The sequence below is a fragment of the Rhipicephalus sanguineus genome, chromosome 7, assembly GCF_013339695.2.
Source record: "Rhipicephalus sanguineus isolate Rsan-2018 chromosome 7, BIME_Rsan_1.4, whole genome shotgun sequence".
In the NCBI taxonomy this organism is placed as follows: domain Eukaryota; kingdom Metazoa; phylum Arthropoda; class Arachnida; order Ixodida; family Ixodidae; genus Rhipicephalus; species Rhipicephalus sanguineus.
The window spans coordinates 14,413,151-14,429,143 of record NC_051182.1 but is presented as its reverse complement, the minus strand read 5'-3'; the positions used below and the strand labels follow the sequence as shown (position 1 = coordinate 14,429,143).

The following is a 15,993-nucleotide window of genomic DNA, read 5'->3' as shown; positions in this document are numbered from 1 at the left end:
CCGCTTTTACCAACTTCGCTATATTGAGGTTTATCTGTTCTATGTACTATTCAAATGGGAGTAAGTCGTTTTCATTTTCTAAAATGCGTATTAGAAAGTGACATCACCGAGCGATATGGTCTCTACCCATCTTAACATGAAACAAACTTCTGTTTCACTCAGGGAATTTCAGCAAAAACACTCAGGGAAAACCTGGAAAACTCAGGGAAATTAAAAATGTCAACTTGGTAGACACCCTGAGTCGTAAGTGCAAGTGACAACCCATGCTGCAAACAGCGAGAGCGGTTCATGTTCGAGCGTGGCAGTTTGCCGCGCATGCTTGCACTCCGCGCACATGCGCCGCGGCTCGACATGTTCTACTGGTTATTGCGAAGGCAGCGCCGCTTCTCACCGTGCAACTCCTTTTACCTCGTAAGCAGCACAAAATAGAGCGGGGATAGATAATAATATACATACTCTAATTTTCAGGACTAATTATGGCACGCATGACAGCGTCAGACTACGTACAACAAAAAGTGATCGACTCCATACCAGCTTCAAGGCTCTTCCGCTGTGCCACGTACCACGGCTGCGCCACGTACCGGTTCTCGTTACTTTTAAACACGATTTAAACATATAAATCCTACTCACAAGGCGAAAAGGATGCTGGAATCTGTCCCTATATTTCAGTGTCGTATTACTTTTGCCAGGATCTAATCGCACGTTGTGACCAGTTGTCGACCCCTTTAACTGCTGCGCTGTTAGTAGTTTTTGCTTGACACTTCTGTAGTTTATTGGTGTCGCTGCTCTACTTGGCGACCAGCTAGCTGGTTACCATCTACCTGCAAGTGCCTTCACACGATGGCGCAAATACCGCTGTGCAGTCTTACCTTGTCCACAAGCGTATTGTTTTCGTAATACCGCATCCACCGACAGGTGTACAGCAGCAACAACGTTGGTAGCGGTATTGTTCGTGACGCATCATGTAAAGACGATGAACTACATAGTCGGCGCTCACAATTAATTGAGGACATAAAACTGCAGTGATTTTTCATACAGTAAAAGCTCATTAATTCGGATTTCTAGGGACCGGAAAAAATGTCTGAATTAACCGAATGTCCGAATTATCGAATGGTCGAAATAAACACAATAAATGCACGAGTTTCTTCAACATACCTTTACTTAACAAAGTAATCGCGGATGCTTGTCTGTTTTCGAGCAGATATTCACGCGGACACAATTTTTCTGAGCCCCTCAAGGTGCTCAGCAGCTCGCATGATGTCTGCAGTGTCCACAAAAGTTTCACCCGTCATCCACGCTTTTCGATTGGCACGGTAACCCATGGGAAGATTGTTGATGTTCTTAAAGCAGCATGGCTTTTGAACCTTTCAGATAACGAGAAGCGGCAAGCGCTCTGTTCCCGTCACGTTGGCGACTAAAAGTACGGTTACTCGTCCCTTGCTTCTTTTGCTGCCGATACAAGGATCCCCTTTGATCACTCTTCATCATTTCTTGTCGGGAGAGCCCATTATTCAGAGCACGCAAGATTTCTACTTTGGTGGTGAAGTCCTTGGCCTCTTACTTGGGCCGCTTCGCCAGCGTTGCCATCGGTGGAGAGTGCGGTCACACGAAAGGTCAGCACAAAAGCACCAGCAACGATCAAGCTAAAGGAGCCGTACTTTTGAAACGTTCCTCGATAAATCGGCGATCAACAATGCAGCACACCAACGGGAACAAAGCAACAAAACCCACACGCGAAAAAAAGGCATTCAACCAGTCTCAAGCCAAGCCAAGTCGATAATTGATGTCCATGGCGATTTGTTCTTTTGTTCTTTTTTCGTTTTTGAGCCTCGCCAATGGCCCAAAAGTCGCCAAATTATCCGATTTGTGGTCAAATCTGTCCAAAATAACGAGAGCCCAGTCTCATAGAGTGATGCGTATATTTACAGGGGCCAGATGACGTGTCTGAATTAACCGATTTTCCGAATTAACGAGAGTCGAATTAACGAGCTTTTACTGTATTTCACTTATCTGCTGGCGTAAAGCGTTCGTTAGCAACATATTCACTAACGTGCAATCTTTTACCATTTGTTCTCCGAGAGAACCTGAGGTGCCAGGAAACGTCTCAGACGTATTCTAGCGGCACAAAACGCCGAAGGTTATCACTGCTATTCACACTATTGCCACTTCTAGCTCTGCTTACCTGCGGATTTGTAACAATAAGAATACTTTAAGGTGACCTAAAAAAAGGAAAACGAATATATTTAAGTCAAATAGCAAGGTGGTTCTGTAATTAACAATCAGAGTGAATAAGTATACAGGGTGTTTCACGTAAGTAGAACCCAGTATTAAAAAAACAAGTGGTTAACCGCCGCTGAATGAAACCAAAGGTATTTGGTTTGCCGTCATGTGGCACTCGTTGTGGTATGTTTTGTACTAAGCTTAACTGGTTAATTAAATAAGGTCAGTTATGCGACATTGCAACATTTTTAATATTCACTTTAGGGCCAACTGTGCTTCGACACATCGTAGAGCGAATTTAAAAACGACAGACTCAATTTTTTTTTTTGGCAGCGTACATGCTGCGTGGTGAATGTTTTCGGGCTTTTAGAGAAAGCCCGCGAAATATGAAATAAAACCACGTTCACAGACAGTTAAAAAATAAGAATAAAGCAGAGAACATATTTTAGCAGCAGGTTACAAAAGACATATTACAATAAACAGATGGGCGAAAAACTATGTATGGGATGCAAACGGAAGACAGCAAAGAAAGCACTTGTGCTAACAATCAAGTTATCATTAAAACAACTTTTTGAATAATTTAGCAGGAAGAACAAAGACACAGTACGTCAAAATATTCCCTGTTACATCAATGCTTGTTCTACTGCATCTAACGTCAGCACCATTAGTGGGACGGTTGTTAGAATCTCCTTTGCATGTAAGTCAGTCTCATCGTACTATGCAAGTCAAGCTTGCATCCACAAGATCTTTTAAATCGCTGATGTGTGAAAGGCGCGAGACGCAAAGCAGCCCCATTCTTGCATTCTTGAGACATTGCAATGAAGCATCACGCAAGACAAACTTCGATAGCGACAGTATAGCGGCATCAGAATTTGTGCGAAAGGCGCCGCACGCATTGGAGTACGCAGCAGAGATCAGGGTCTATGAACAAGTGTCATGATATCAACACGACTAAGAAGAAAGAAAACATCTAGAAAAAAAAGGTAGGCTGCGAGTAGACGTTCACACGCTTGTTTTTGTCGCAATGACTCGAGCGCCATCACGTGACTTTGCTCGCGACGCTTAAACATCATCGCCTGTGCTCACTGGAGCGCTCTGGCGGAAATATACAAGAATGTTACTGTCGTTAGTTTTATTCAGGTGGCTTAGTGGCAGCAATGTCAGCTTGAGAACCGGAATTCCGGTCGACGTTTATTGTTTTGCACGGTGGTGTTTCTATAGCAGTATCTTGTATCTTAAGATACACGATACATTATTGAATGTATCGGAAATACTGATACAGATACTCAGTTTTGCGAGACGTATCGCGATACAGATACAAGATACCCAAAGAGTATCTAAGATAGTATCGGAGATACATGTATCTTCGATACTGCCCAGCACCGTGTGGAAGAAACCTGGCACAATCATGGATGGTGACTACGCAGTTCTGAAGTCACAGGACGAAAACGAAACTGCTGCTTTTCACAACCGCTGCAGTCGATACCTCAGTTGCTGTCGACGTGATCACAGATAGCGCCCACACAGTTCAAGTTAGCCAAGCACAAACGTAAACGAAAAGTTTGCCACAGCCGCAGCCACTGAAGCCTTGGTGGCCAAGAACGCGGTTGTTTATAGCAACCACACTTTTTTGAACACTTGTGGCCCATGCGGTGTCAGATGCAGTGGTAAGCGCAAATAAGCATCAAGCGTTCGGGTTTTCTGGTAGTTACCGCAGTTACTGCATGGTTCGCGCTAATGACGATGGAGACTGCACCAGTCTCCTTTTGGTTGTCTGCGAACGCTGTTTTCACACTTTTGCGCATCACACTCGGTGTGCTTCAAGGATCATCTGAATTAACCGGGTTGCGGCCAAATATGACAGAATTGACGAGAGTTTGATGCGCTTAAACATTGTATATGCTGGCCGGGACCAGAGAACATGTTCAAATTATTAGGGATGGGCAAATAGTAAATTTGAGGTTCAAAGCGAATAGTGATTTGATCGAATAATTTTGAATTGAATAGTTCGAATAACATATATAAAATATTAAGAAAAATTAGCATTTTTGTCGTGGCCCAACTAACTTGCACAATATTTTAAAGAATTGGAACTAGGCATGTGTGAATGTCACTTTTTTGGTTCAAAGTGTGAAGTGCAAAGCAACATTGAATAGTATCAAGATTTGAATTGCAGTAGGGTGCAAGTTTTAGGTGGTACAATACATTGCATTTTTAAAATAACTTTACTTAACACATATAAACCCTTATAACACGCTTTTAAACTTTAAAAGATAATTAATTGAGGTGAAGGTAATATGTACATTTAACCTTGAAGTGTGGCTTCGCAGCAGTGCGCATTTCTTCCGAATGGGTGGTTTCACGGCATAGCGCTCATCTGTGCAGTGAAACCACCTTTACAGGGGTTATATATGTGTGTGGTCAAATATACATACACAGTAGAACCCACTTATAACGATCCCAAATATAAACGATCTATTGGTTATAACGACCATATTTGATGCACTTACGATTTTCCTATGCTACCCATTGAAATTGCGTCCATATATAGCAAACATTTTTCAAACCCTCCTACTTTTACAACTAACACTTCATACACGGTCGTGGTAAAAATGTGGCGCATACGAAGCGAACAAAAAATTAAAACGGGCCTTCTAAAGCACATTCTAAAGTATGAGAGAGGCGCGTGCTCGCGCGTGCTTCGCTCTAGTTTACTCGCGGCAAAGATACCCTAGATCGGCGAGCACCGCACAGCTGATTTTGATGCTGCGGGTGAGGTTGCTCACTTTCCAGGCATTTCTTCAGTGGCAGAATGGCAGTGAGGAATAAAAAAAGAAAGAAAAAGAGGCAGCATGAAGGCTTGTGGTCAGCTTTTCGCGCAGCAACCTTTTCTGGCGCCGGTCTCTGCAGCTACGACTGCCTACGATGAACCTACGCCTTGGAACGCAAGAAGCCATTAAATGCAATGAGCGATGACCGCGATAACTTTTCAGCACATAAAAGTTCACTGCGTCGACGCCACAATGTGCCGCAAAATGTCTTTCGTCTTTTCGGTAATGGCAGAGACCGGTCGATCAGTGATTACGACTTCCACGTGATTGTGGAGATGCCTTCACGGATAAGCAACGTGCAGAAGAGAGCGAAGGTGATGCGGCGGCCAGCGATGAACATGCCATTATGACTTATCGCCGACAACCTTATCACAGTCATCTGCAGCTATCTGCGCAGCCGCACGTGTGCCGTAAACTGTTCGGATTGACGGCAGTACGAGCAGTACAAGCACGATGCTGCCGTCAAGTTCGCCGCCGCCGCGCCGTGCGAAATGAAGTGCGCGTCGCTTCGTGGAAACGAAAGTAGCTTGCTGGTGTTGAGCGGCACGGGCACTGAGAAACGTCGATTCACTTACAGCGAGCATATACTTAGTGTTTTATCAGGCGATAACTATGGCTACAACCCAAGCGCGCCGCGCCTCGTCGTGCAGGACCGTCAGAGCATCGCGGAGACGTAGAGTGCGCGTTACTTGCAGAATGCTTGTCTTCGCTTCATTGAACGAACAGGCGTGCACGTATCCGTGCACGGTCCAAAGTGAAACGGGCACAAAGAAAACACAAATGCGCATAATACAGCAAGTGGCCTGGCAGTGATGGCATGAGCAGCGTAGGCGACGCGCTGCACGCAACTAGCCAGGGATCATCGGCTCCACGTGGTGGTACCATAGTTCAGTAAAACGGTGTCACTTTACTGAGAAGGCAGTTTAATTCACTCGTGCACGCAGCGGGCGTCGCTTGACAAAGCGAAAATGCCTAACGTGACACCGGAGGGGTTGTTAACACTTTTCAATAAAAATGCGCAGAAAAAAAAAAGCTGGCTTGGTCGCTAAATGCACGTTTTTGAGGGCGAGTCCACTTACAACGAACTACTCAAATAATGACCATTTTTCACAGCACTTTCGAGTTCGTTATAAACAGGTTCTACTGTACCGTTAAAATCCCGAGCAAGCGCCCCCCCCCCCCCTCCCCTACCACCATTTTTTTTTTCAACTTGTTCTCCGCTGCAGAATCCTGCAGCAGAGATTCCTAGGAACCGAAGTTCTGAGGGTCTTTAGCTAAGTGCACGATTTCTTGGTACTTTTACAGTGCCGTACCTCGGGGTTGCATTCTGAGTTGTCACAAATTGCTAGAACATTTGAAGAATGTCTTTCTCTCTTGTCATAACACATGAAACTTCACACGGGGATTCCCTCTGCTTCAGTAAAAGCAGTAAATGCATAAGTATTCGATAAAGTATTTGATTAGAAGCACAGGTGTGCATTCTTTTTAGAAGCTATTCCCCGCCATCTTGAATTTTGTTCCGCGACCAAACAAGGGCCCCCCCCCTCCAAATCTTGTCCGATTATCTTTCACCGCAGGTGGGGGGGGGGGGGGAATTGCTTGGGATTTTACAGTATTTTGCTCATTTCCAATAATTAAATTTTTGTGGAAGCGAATTCAAATACCGTAATATTCGTTCGAATATTTGAAACGCCCGAATATTCGCCCATCCCTAAAATTATCTGATTTTCCGAATTAGGGTGAAATTAACGAGATTTTACTTAACAAAATACGTTTCTGGGCCAGTTGGTTCATAATCTTCAAAATTGGATAGCGTGAAATCGACCAGGACTATGAAGGACTACGAATCGCCCAGGACTACGAATCTGTGTTCCTTCGTAGTCCTGGTCTATTTCGCCGCTATCCAATTTTGGAGATCTTACTGCACTCAATGAGAAACTAAAGAAGCAGGAACATGTGTGATGTTTTTGAGAGCTATGAAAAAGACAGATTTGTGCATACAGTGAAAGTCTTGCTACTTTGGGAGACACATTTCATTGATACTTCTTTACTGCAGTGATAATCTGAAAAGGTGCTGAATATTTTTTTGCAAGAAATTTGGGCCATGGTGTTGCAGAGGTTGCGATAAGTGGCTCTTTTTTATTTCTGATGCAGCGAAAGAGGCGGAGCGGAAGGCCAAGGCGGAAAGCATCAACAAAGCGCTAGGGAAGAAGACGTGACCACAGCCGCAACTGTTATTCTCAAAACTCGCCCTCTTTTTTTAAAAAATATTTTCTGGTGTTATGAAAGATGCTTTTTTGCCATCCCATCCGTGTATGTCGTTCTCAGTTTCTTACTGTTGTGAACCTCTCCTGAAAATGAGTTCCAGAGTCAAAACACTGCATTTGAGTTTGTTTTGATGAAAGTGCTCATAACTCAAGTAAGCTTGAGACAGCTTAACGTGTCATTGGCCAGATTGCACATGTTAAATCTAGATTTGGCATGGCTCGAAAACGGCTCATAGTGTGAGCCTTGAACTCACTTGTATTTGGAAGGAATGTATCCAAAAGATGATATTGTAACAGCATCGAAAGTGGATTTTTGATTTGGCTTTGGATTTTGAGATTTCAGGGACAAATTCTGTAAATTTGCCCACAATAAAAGAGTGATTCCGCTGTTATGCCATCGTGATATGCATCTTTTATTCTGTTACTTATTCTCACATTTATGTGCATAGAGTGGCACCTGGATTACTCTGGAAGATGGGGAGGTGCTCGACTATGATGACGGATGTTCTTCGGGGGCGCCTAAAGAGGAGCAAGTGCCCCCACCCCCCACTTCATGCTTCCACTGTGGCATAGCAGCTATGGTGTTATGCTTACACAGGGTTGATACAGGTCTTGAAGGCTGAAATTCAATGGTGTTCAAGGATTTTCAAGCAGAGTTGTCCGTAACGCATTGCAAGTAATCAATTACTTGCAATCAGTTACATTTTTCTGTAATTTTGCAATATAATTGATTACTTGTAAACTCTACTTTTTGACTCAACTCAATTGATTACTTTTTCGAAACTGTAACGTCCTCTGTAATCCAATTATATTTTCTCATAATTGATTACCAGTAATCAATTACTTTTCGAAAATGGAGTTGTAACCAGTCTTCTACGGCAGTTCTCGTCCCAAAAAATATGCGACCACTCCATAGGGTTCCCCCGTCCTGTAAGAGCCTGGGGGGGTCCTACAGAGGGACCGGGGAGGTTTCTACCTTTTCCTTGGCCTTACCCGCAACGCCTTACTCGAGTGCCAGCAACAGCGAAGCACAATGCTTCACAGATGATGTGGACACTAGCATCGAAGCACTGCGCAACTACGAGCTGGTGGGCAAGGTGTTCCTACGTTATAATAACGCCCTTCCCTCCAGCGCATGCATTGGGAGTGTTCAGTGACCTGTTAATGAGGAAACGTGGTAGAATCAGCGACGACAGCTTTGAAAAACAACTCCTGCTGAAAGTTAAGAACGTCCAACACTATATCATAGAAGCCACAGTAAGTCTCCCAGCCTTCACGCAAGCCTCTAGCCTTCTCTCTACCATGCAAGCCACAGTAGTTCGTTGTAGTTGAGTGAACTTGTGTTACGGCATTAAAATTTTGAAGGAAAGTAACGCAGAAGTAATCAGTTACACTTCTGTAATTGCTCAGTTACATTTATGGGGCTGTAATTGACCACTGTAATCAATTAAACTGCAAATCAGTTCTGCGGAATCCCGCAAGGTGGCGGAAGGGTTAAGAAAGGGAAAAGAGACAACCACCCGTTAGCAGCACGAAGCCACAAGGAAATCCATACGGATTTCTCAGAAAGAAAGCCTCCTAGTTGCCGAAAAATTCGTCAATTCATCGAGTTGTTGATGAATTCGCCCTCGCGCTGCCAATTGCTAGCTTCCTGGTTAGCTCAATTGGTAGAGCGACCGCCCCGGATAGGCGTTGGTCTCGGGTTCGAACCCTGGACCAGGACGAATTTTTCGGCAACTAAGAGGCTTTATTTCTGAGAAATCCATTTGGATTTCCTTGTGGCTTCGTGCTGCTAATGGGTGGTTGTCTATTTTCCCTTTCTTAATCAAACTTTAAAGGAAGTACCTGTAATTGTAATCGGTTACTTATTTTCTGTAACGTGTCTAGTCTGCTTTCAAGCCCCTGTTCAAGATTTTTCAAAGATGTAGAGAAAGTTTTACTATAACAATGTTTCCTAAAGACTGGATAGTAGTTTTATTGTGCTAGACATAAAAAAAAATATTCAAAAATTTTTCTCTCGTCGAGAAAATGGGGGAAATGCGAATCTTGCCGTGTGTGTGCTTTCTTGTGCTTTCTGTGCTTTCCTTCTATTCCTATATACGGCTCATCGCAGGTGTTTAGCGTCAGCTTCACAACACTCGCTGTAGACTCCGCACGTTGACGCCGAGCCCTTTCCCTGGCAAGTTCCCGGTGCTGTTGCTCGAATGCAGCCTGTTCTTAAGCCAGTGATTCCACTCCTGTGCCAACTGTACCAAAGTGCTTCCAGTTGGATATACTGCGCCATCCTGAAAATATCAACGTAAATTGCGCCGGAGTCGGGCTTGATGGTGTCTGTCACCTAGCAGTGGGCATTTTTCAGGGCTGAACAGTGTCTCTAGTAGAAATTGCTGAAATCGAAACTGGGGGTCCATGACCTCCGAAGTTGCCCGCCGCGTGCCGGTAGACATTCTCGGAGGTCTGGTATTTTTCGGGAAAATTCGCAAATCTGCCACGCCAGGTAGCCCTCAGTTTGCTCCTGCCACCACGCTGTGACCACCAAAAAAACATGGCGTGCGTGCCGTCATCGCCGCCGCGCATGCGCAGACTACCTTCATGTGCTCAGATCATGTGCTGCTTCATCTTGGGCCACAAAAATCACAGCCAAGGACCAAGGATTATTCCACAGACGAAACAGCGCTCGCGCACAGTTTTCATAGATGCTATGACCCAAAGGTCTCGCATTGCCCGCGGGCCTTTGGCTGGTGGCCCGGGCAGCACATGAATGTCTTTGTCCCGTATGTGTTTTTCATAGGTATGTTCATGGGCTACGCAGAGGAGGCTCGTCTTGAGTACTTTTTTCATGAGGCACCCCATGCGGTCGCGAAGTGTTGAAACGTAACCGTGGAACAAAAATGATATATATTTCAGAATTGGTGTCCAGATTTCAGTCATTCTGGAGATCAATGTCTATATTTTTCTCGAATCCTGATGTCAGATCCTTTAGCTGACATTTTTGTTCAGACCGCCCGCCCCCTCTCGCTACAATCTCCAATGTCCCGTCGTATTCCTTCTCTGTGGTTCGTGTTTCCCGCTGGTTTTTACCCAATTCGTCTTGCGGAAGACTTTCGGGACTGTGGCCAGCCAGCCTGCAAAATGTGCAGGCTGCCATGTGCGCCATCATTCTTTCTTGCATCTTTCTGCATCTTGCTGCATCTTTCTTGACTATGCGAAAGCATTTGATAGAGTTGCCCACTGTCAAACTAAATAGCTAAACTCAGACTGGACTCATCAACATTATCTTGGCTTCGAAATTTCTTATCCAATCGACAGCAGTTTACATTTGTAAATAACTTCAGCTCGTCTGCTTCATTTGTTTCATCAGGTGTGCCCCAGGGCAGTGCGCATTAGGCCCTCTTCTTTTTCTGATTTATATTAATGATTTGCCTCGTAACATTTCTTCCTCAATTCGTCTTTTCGCAGATGACTGCGTGGTGTACAGAACTGTTAAGTGTGAAGAAGACCGCGTAAGTTTACAAAATTAATAAATCAGTGGTGTGACCGTTGGCAAATGACGCTTAACACATCTAAGTGCTGCGTACTTTCACCCGTAGGAAATCGGTTTTTAAGTTTCCTCACTCTATCTGTTCAGCTGAAATTCCCCGTTCATCTACTTACAAATAGTACCTTGGTGTTCATCTTTGTACTAATCTTGCCTGGTGCACTCACATCGACAAGATATGCGCGAAAGCAAACAGCTACTCCGGGATTCTTGCGCCGGAATCTGTGTCGTTCCCCATCTACCATTCGGCAACAGGCCTATCAAACGTTTGTACGCCCTCAGTCGGAATACGCTTCGTCGATCTGGTCTCCTCATCAACAATACCTAATAGATAAACTGGAATCCATCCAATGTCGTGCAGCCCGCTTCATAACTTCTAAGTATAATCGTGGATCCAGCATCACTCAAATCAAACGTGATATTGTCCTTACTAATTGGATTCCTGCTTTCTGTCACCCGTCTGGCCACCTCCATAAGTACTACTACAACTCGTGGAGCAGTCGCCTCTCGCTTGACATTCCTTCGCATGCATCTAGTCGACTTCATAATCATCTCAATCATAATCTCAATCATAAACATCTCAGTTTCAGACGCATATCTTTGGCCACAGTCCAAGGTCATTCAACAATTCAGCATTGCCGCGCGCCATCGCACTTTGGAATAGCTTTCCTGATGAAATTGTTTCTTTGAGAGATCCTGCCAAATTTCGTGAGCAATTGCAAGTTTATATGTTCCCTTGATTTTGTATAAAGTTTTTTTTTCTTCATTTTGTGTTTTACTGCATTTGCTTACTTATAGTGTTTGTTAATTGTTCTCCCTTCCATTGTACAATTTTCCTTTGTTTTCTTTTTCGATATAGTTTCTTTTTATGCTTTATTTACTGATTTTTCTGTAACCCCCCCCCCCCCCCCCTACTCGGATCCATGCTCCTCTGGGGCCTGTGAATGAATAAATAAATAACATGGATAACATGAAGTAACATGAATAAATAAATAAAAGTAAGGCTAAAACCCTTGGAATTCTTAATGGATGCGATTGTGGCAAGACGGTTCCTGGAATAAGGGATCCTCCCACCTAGAGTGACTCTGACCTTTATTTATTCCATTCGACTCTTAAAGTTTCGTCGCATATTCATGAAACCGATATCTTGCGCGTTGTTTACTGGAACCCTCACCGCAGCGGTGGTGAAACGCTAGGGCGTCCGCTCCCATTACGGGAGGTACCGGGTTCGATCCCCAGTGCCGGCCGTCCACCCACCGGTTTCCGAATGGGTACTAGCGGACTTCGGGGTGGTGCTACAGTGCCGCAGTGGTGCGAAGCTCAAGACGCTTGGAGGACACCCAACTTGCTACATATGGGACCAGTGGCCACGTGCAGTGAACCGGGGATCCTCCTTTTTTATCTCTAAAATCCAACGAAAAAAAAATAATCTCGAGCATGCTTTATAGGCCTCGCCAGCCTCTCTATCGCGTGTAAGGGTCGGTCTGTACTTTATTGCAACAATTGGTTACAACTCCAATGGTGGAGTGTCAGTGTGAGCCTCAATACACCCATGATGACATCATCGTATAGACGGTTTCAAGATTGCGATAGCAGGAGCACGTGGTGTACCCCAAGAAACTTCCGGTCACCTCATTTATTATTCTGCAACACCGAAGCGTAAAGCGTTTTTTTAAGATTTGTCAGAGTAAGGGAAAACTCTTTTTCCAGTTTCACATAAAAGGCACTTATAGTTAAAGACTAACTCTTTTAGTGTTGTGCGTAGCTTAGAAGAATATTTAATTCAAATATTTTGCTAGACACAGGGAGAAAAGTGTTGAAACTCTACGGGCTACTCGCCAAGGCTTTTGTTCCCCGCCAATTCTATTAGCCTACGCCAGCGCAGGAAACCGGAAGCGGTCCAGGGCCTGTGTTAGTAAACAGTGAAACCCTCTATTCTCAGCATTGCCCGCAGTGCGATTAGAACCACGAGTCTTTTGGGCACGAACTGTGTTTTAGCCATGGTAACCGCATCCCTCTATGGCTTTCGTCTTTCTCAGCGTGGAATTTGAGCCAGCGCCCTTTCGGTTGTGAGCCGAATGCTTTGCCACCTCGGCTAAACCGCGGCACCGGAAATAGTGTTTATATAAGTTGCTCTGCATTGTTGTAGCGCATACGTGAAAATTAAACGCTGTGCTTGCGTGTTAATTCCTACGTAAACTCGCAGCTTCACAAACAAAATCTGGTGTCATTTGTGACCAGTAAGGTAAGGCCTCTGGAAATCTTTAATTTCTGCATTTTTGAAAGTTGCGTCACACTCTGATGGAATAGATTTTGTGTGATTTTTTTTTTTACCGAAAGCGTAAGCCAAATGTCTTTGGCAGTCTTGAGTTTCTGTATTTTTGAAAGTTTTGTCGCAGAAACCCATTTGAATTAAGGTAGAAAAATCTCGGAGTTGTCCAGTCAGTTCTTAGCAAAAAGAAATTTTCACCATCTCCCACTAAAGGGAACCATGTGGGGATGCGAAGGAGCGTATGGGCTGACTCAAAGTTCCATTCATCACGGACACCTTGCCCGATGTTAACGCGTCTTGCATGTGGAGCACACCATGAATTACACTGTAGTTCCTGTTGCTGTTACTCGTCCCGAACTCTTGTTGGAGCACGCCACGCATGTTCATCGCAGCGTCTGCAGAACCTCATTCCCCGACGCCATCACGTGATTGCTGAAAGAGTGCAAGGGCCCGGGAGAGGCCACAGCGTCTTACCCAGCCCCTCACACAGGCCCGAACGCGCTAGCGCGTGCCAGCGTGTTCTGACTAGGATACAACGCGTTGGTTAATCGCACGTCTGCAGAAAATCTCATTCGCCGACGCCATCACATGATTGCTGAGAGAGCGTAAGGGGGAGAGGCCACAGCGTCTTACACCGCCCCTTACACAGGCCCGAACGCGCTATGCGCGAGCCAGCACATGTGGTTTTGTCTGCGTTATGCCAAGCTAGGACAGCATACGGCAGCCCGGACCCCTAAAGTGCTCTGCACGTATCATCATCAAGGTGTTCGAAGAACAAGACGAAGAAGACTTCTCCTTGGCGCGAGCGCGCGCTCTGCACGTATCATCATCAAGGCGGTCGAAGAACAAGACGAAGAAGACTTCTCCTTTGCACGAGCGCGCGCTCAATATGTTACAGATGGCTATGGTAGGTTTTAGAAAGCAGACGGTCGCCAATGGAACTACGGACAAAGCCCAGCGCGAAAGCTGCTTCACATCTAAAAATTCTGCAGCGTGAGCAAAGAAGGACTGGATGGGACACAGGACGAGCGCTCTCTTTCTGTTGAACATTTCATCACACAATGCGTGATATACTTGTTGCAGGAGACACGCCCTCACTGGCTGGCTTGATAGCACCACATCATGCGCATGTCCCATCCTGTGCCCTTGAAATGCGCAGCCCAGGGAGAGGATCATCGTCTGGCTTCCAACAAAACCACATGCTGCCTGGAATTGTTTAATAATAATAGCATCCGGGGTTTAACGTAATTGAGCTTAGTGTTTCCCAAATGCAGCATTGGACAAATGTTGCTTCACAATTGCTGTGAAAAGGGTCTACATCTGCTCTGAACATTCTCTCTGACTGCCCCAAACTTGCTGGAAAAAGCCTTTCTGGCTGCTCCAAGCTTGCTCCAAAATGTCGTTCTGGATGCTCCAAGCCTACTACAAAAGGAACTTTTGCCTTCTCCCAGGACTTCTCCCAAACCCATATATGTACCCTGTTCCACCCCTGAATACTACATATGTTAGAAGTGCGAGTGTATGCATTTCGCTTTCAGCTCTTTTACTCGCTTTGAGCTCAGGTAACAATGAACACCTTGGCTTGTTTCAGGTCTAGGTCCATAAAGAGAGCAAAAAAAAAGCACCTTCAAAAATTATTTCACCGGTTTGTATAAAATGATGTGTCAGACAAGCTAAAAGCCAAACTTTTCTTTCTCCATCTTTGCTCGCATAACCAGAGCGTCCCCTTTGATGAAGCCAGACTGCTGTTGTGATGGCAAAACACGCTAAGGCCAATCAGTGGCGATTAAGTGTGGCGGCGATTGATATGCTGACGTTTCTGCCACATGCAGATCCACTCAGAGGGGATGTGTTCAGCCCTTTGGTTATTGACAATGTTTGTAACACATATTTTGACTGCTACACATTGAATATTGCCCTTTGTAACAAAATCCTGCACTTAAATATCCCCTTTCAAGACAAATTATCCTTCAAGTACTTCCCAACCCCTAACAGAGAAAATGCACATACAGAGCTTTTACAACTGCAAAAATGTGCATCAGTGAACTTTCTGCAAAGTGCTGTCACACCACCTTAAGTGCATAAACCAAAGTGCCCGTGTGGTCAGCGTATTGAACAGAGTTTCAGAGAGAGTGAAAGTTCTCACATAATTGCGAAGCTTTGGTGAAACATTTTATTCTGCCGTTCCAACATTGAATACGGCCACAATATCATTCTTTGTCATAGAACAGCTGTATGGTACAGTAAAATATATGTGTATTCTTTATGTATATATATGTATATATATAGTATTTTGTATTCACAGGAGAACAGCAGCGTGGCTGCGCACAGCTTTTATGCACTGACATGAGGACGCATTCACTCTTATTTTCTTGATCTACACACTGCAGATTTTCGTTCACACAGAAATTTGCTTGATGCAGGAGAGAAATACTGAACGTCCTGAATGCTCTGTTTTTATTTTTTCAACAATGTGTTGGTGAGACCAAACCTTGCACCGGAGGTTGCAACGCCATGCTTTGAAGCATGCCAATCTGCATCTCGATTACATTACCCATGAACTCAATTATTGAAGCATAAGGTTTTTTTTTTTCAAAGATCAAATAATAAAAGCAGGCTGTTTATAAAAGTTGGCAGCAAATTTTACATCAGCATGGTATGTATAAACACAATCAGGAATGCAACCTCAGTATTATTTAGTGTTCCACATGCCAGTTATGTAAAAGTTGTAGTTTAATTTTAGAGGTAACTCACTGCATTGTAACGTGTCCCAAAGACCAAAACCTTGCAAAGGACCTCCCACAAAAGCAAGTACAATATATTTAGCCAAAGCATTACACACAATATTTTCAACAAGCAAAATGC

At 44.5% G+C, this 15,993-nt stretch overlaps 1 protein-coding gene across 1 annotated transcript in view; it reads left to right on the top strand.

Moving 5' to 3' along the window:
* The window catches only part of LOC119399304 (28 kDa heat- and acid-stable phosphoprotein), a 34,804-nt gene extending 27,083 nt beyond the window's left edge, over positions 1-7,721 (top strand). Inside the window, exon 6 of the mRNA XM_037666116.2 lies at positions 7,206-7,721. Within this exon, the coding sequence (XP_037522044.1) occupies positions 7,206-7,270 (65 nt within the window). The 3' untranslated portion in view covers positions 7,271-7,721. The remainder of the gene's footprint in view (positions 1-7,205) is intronic.
* Positions 7,722-15,993: the final 8,272 nt, after the last annotated feature.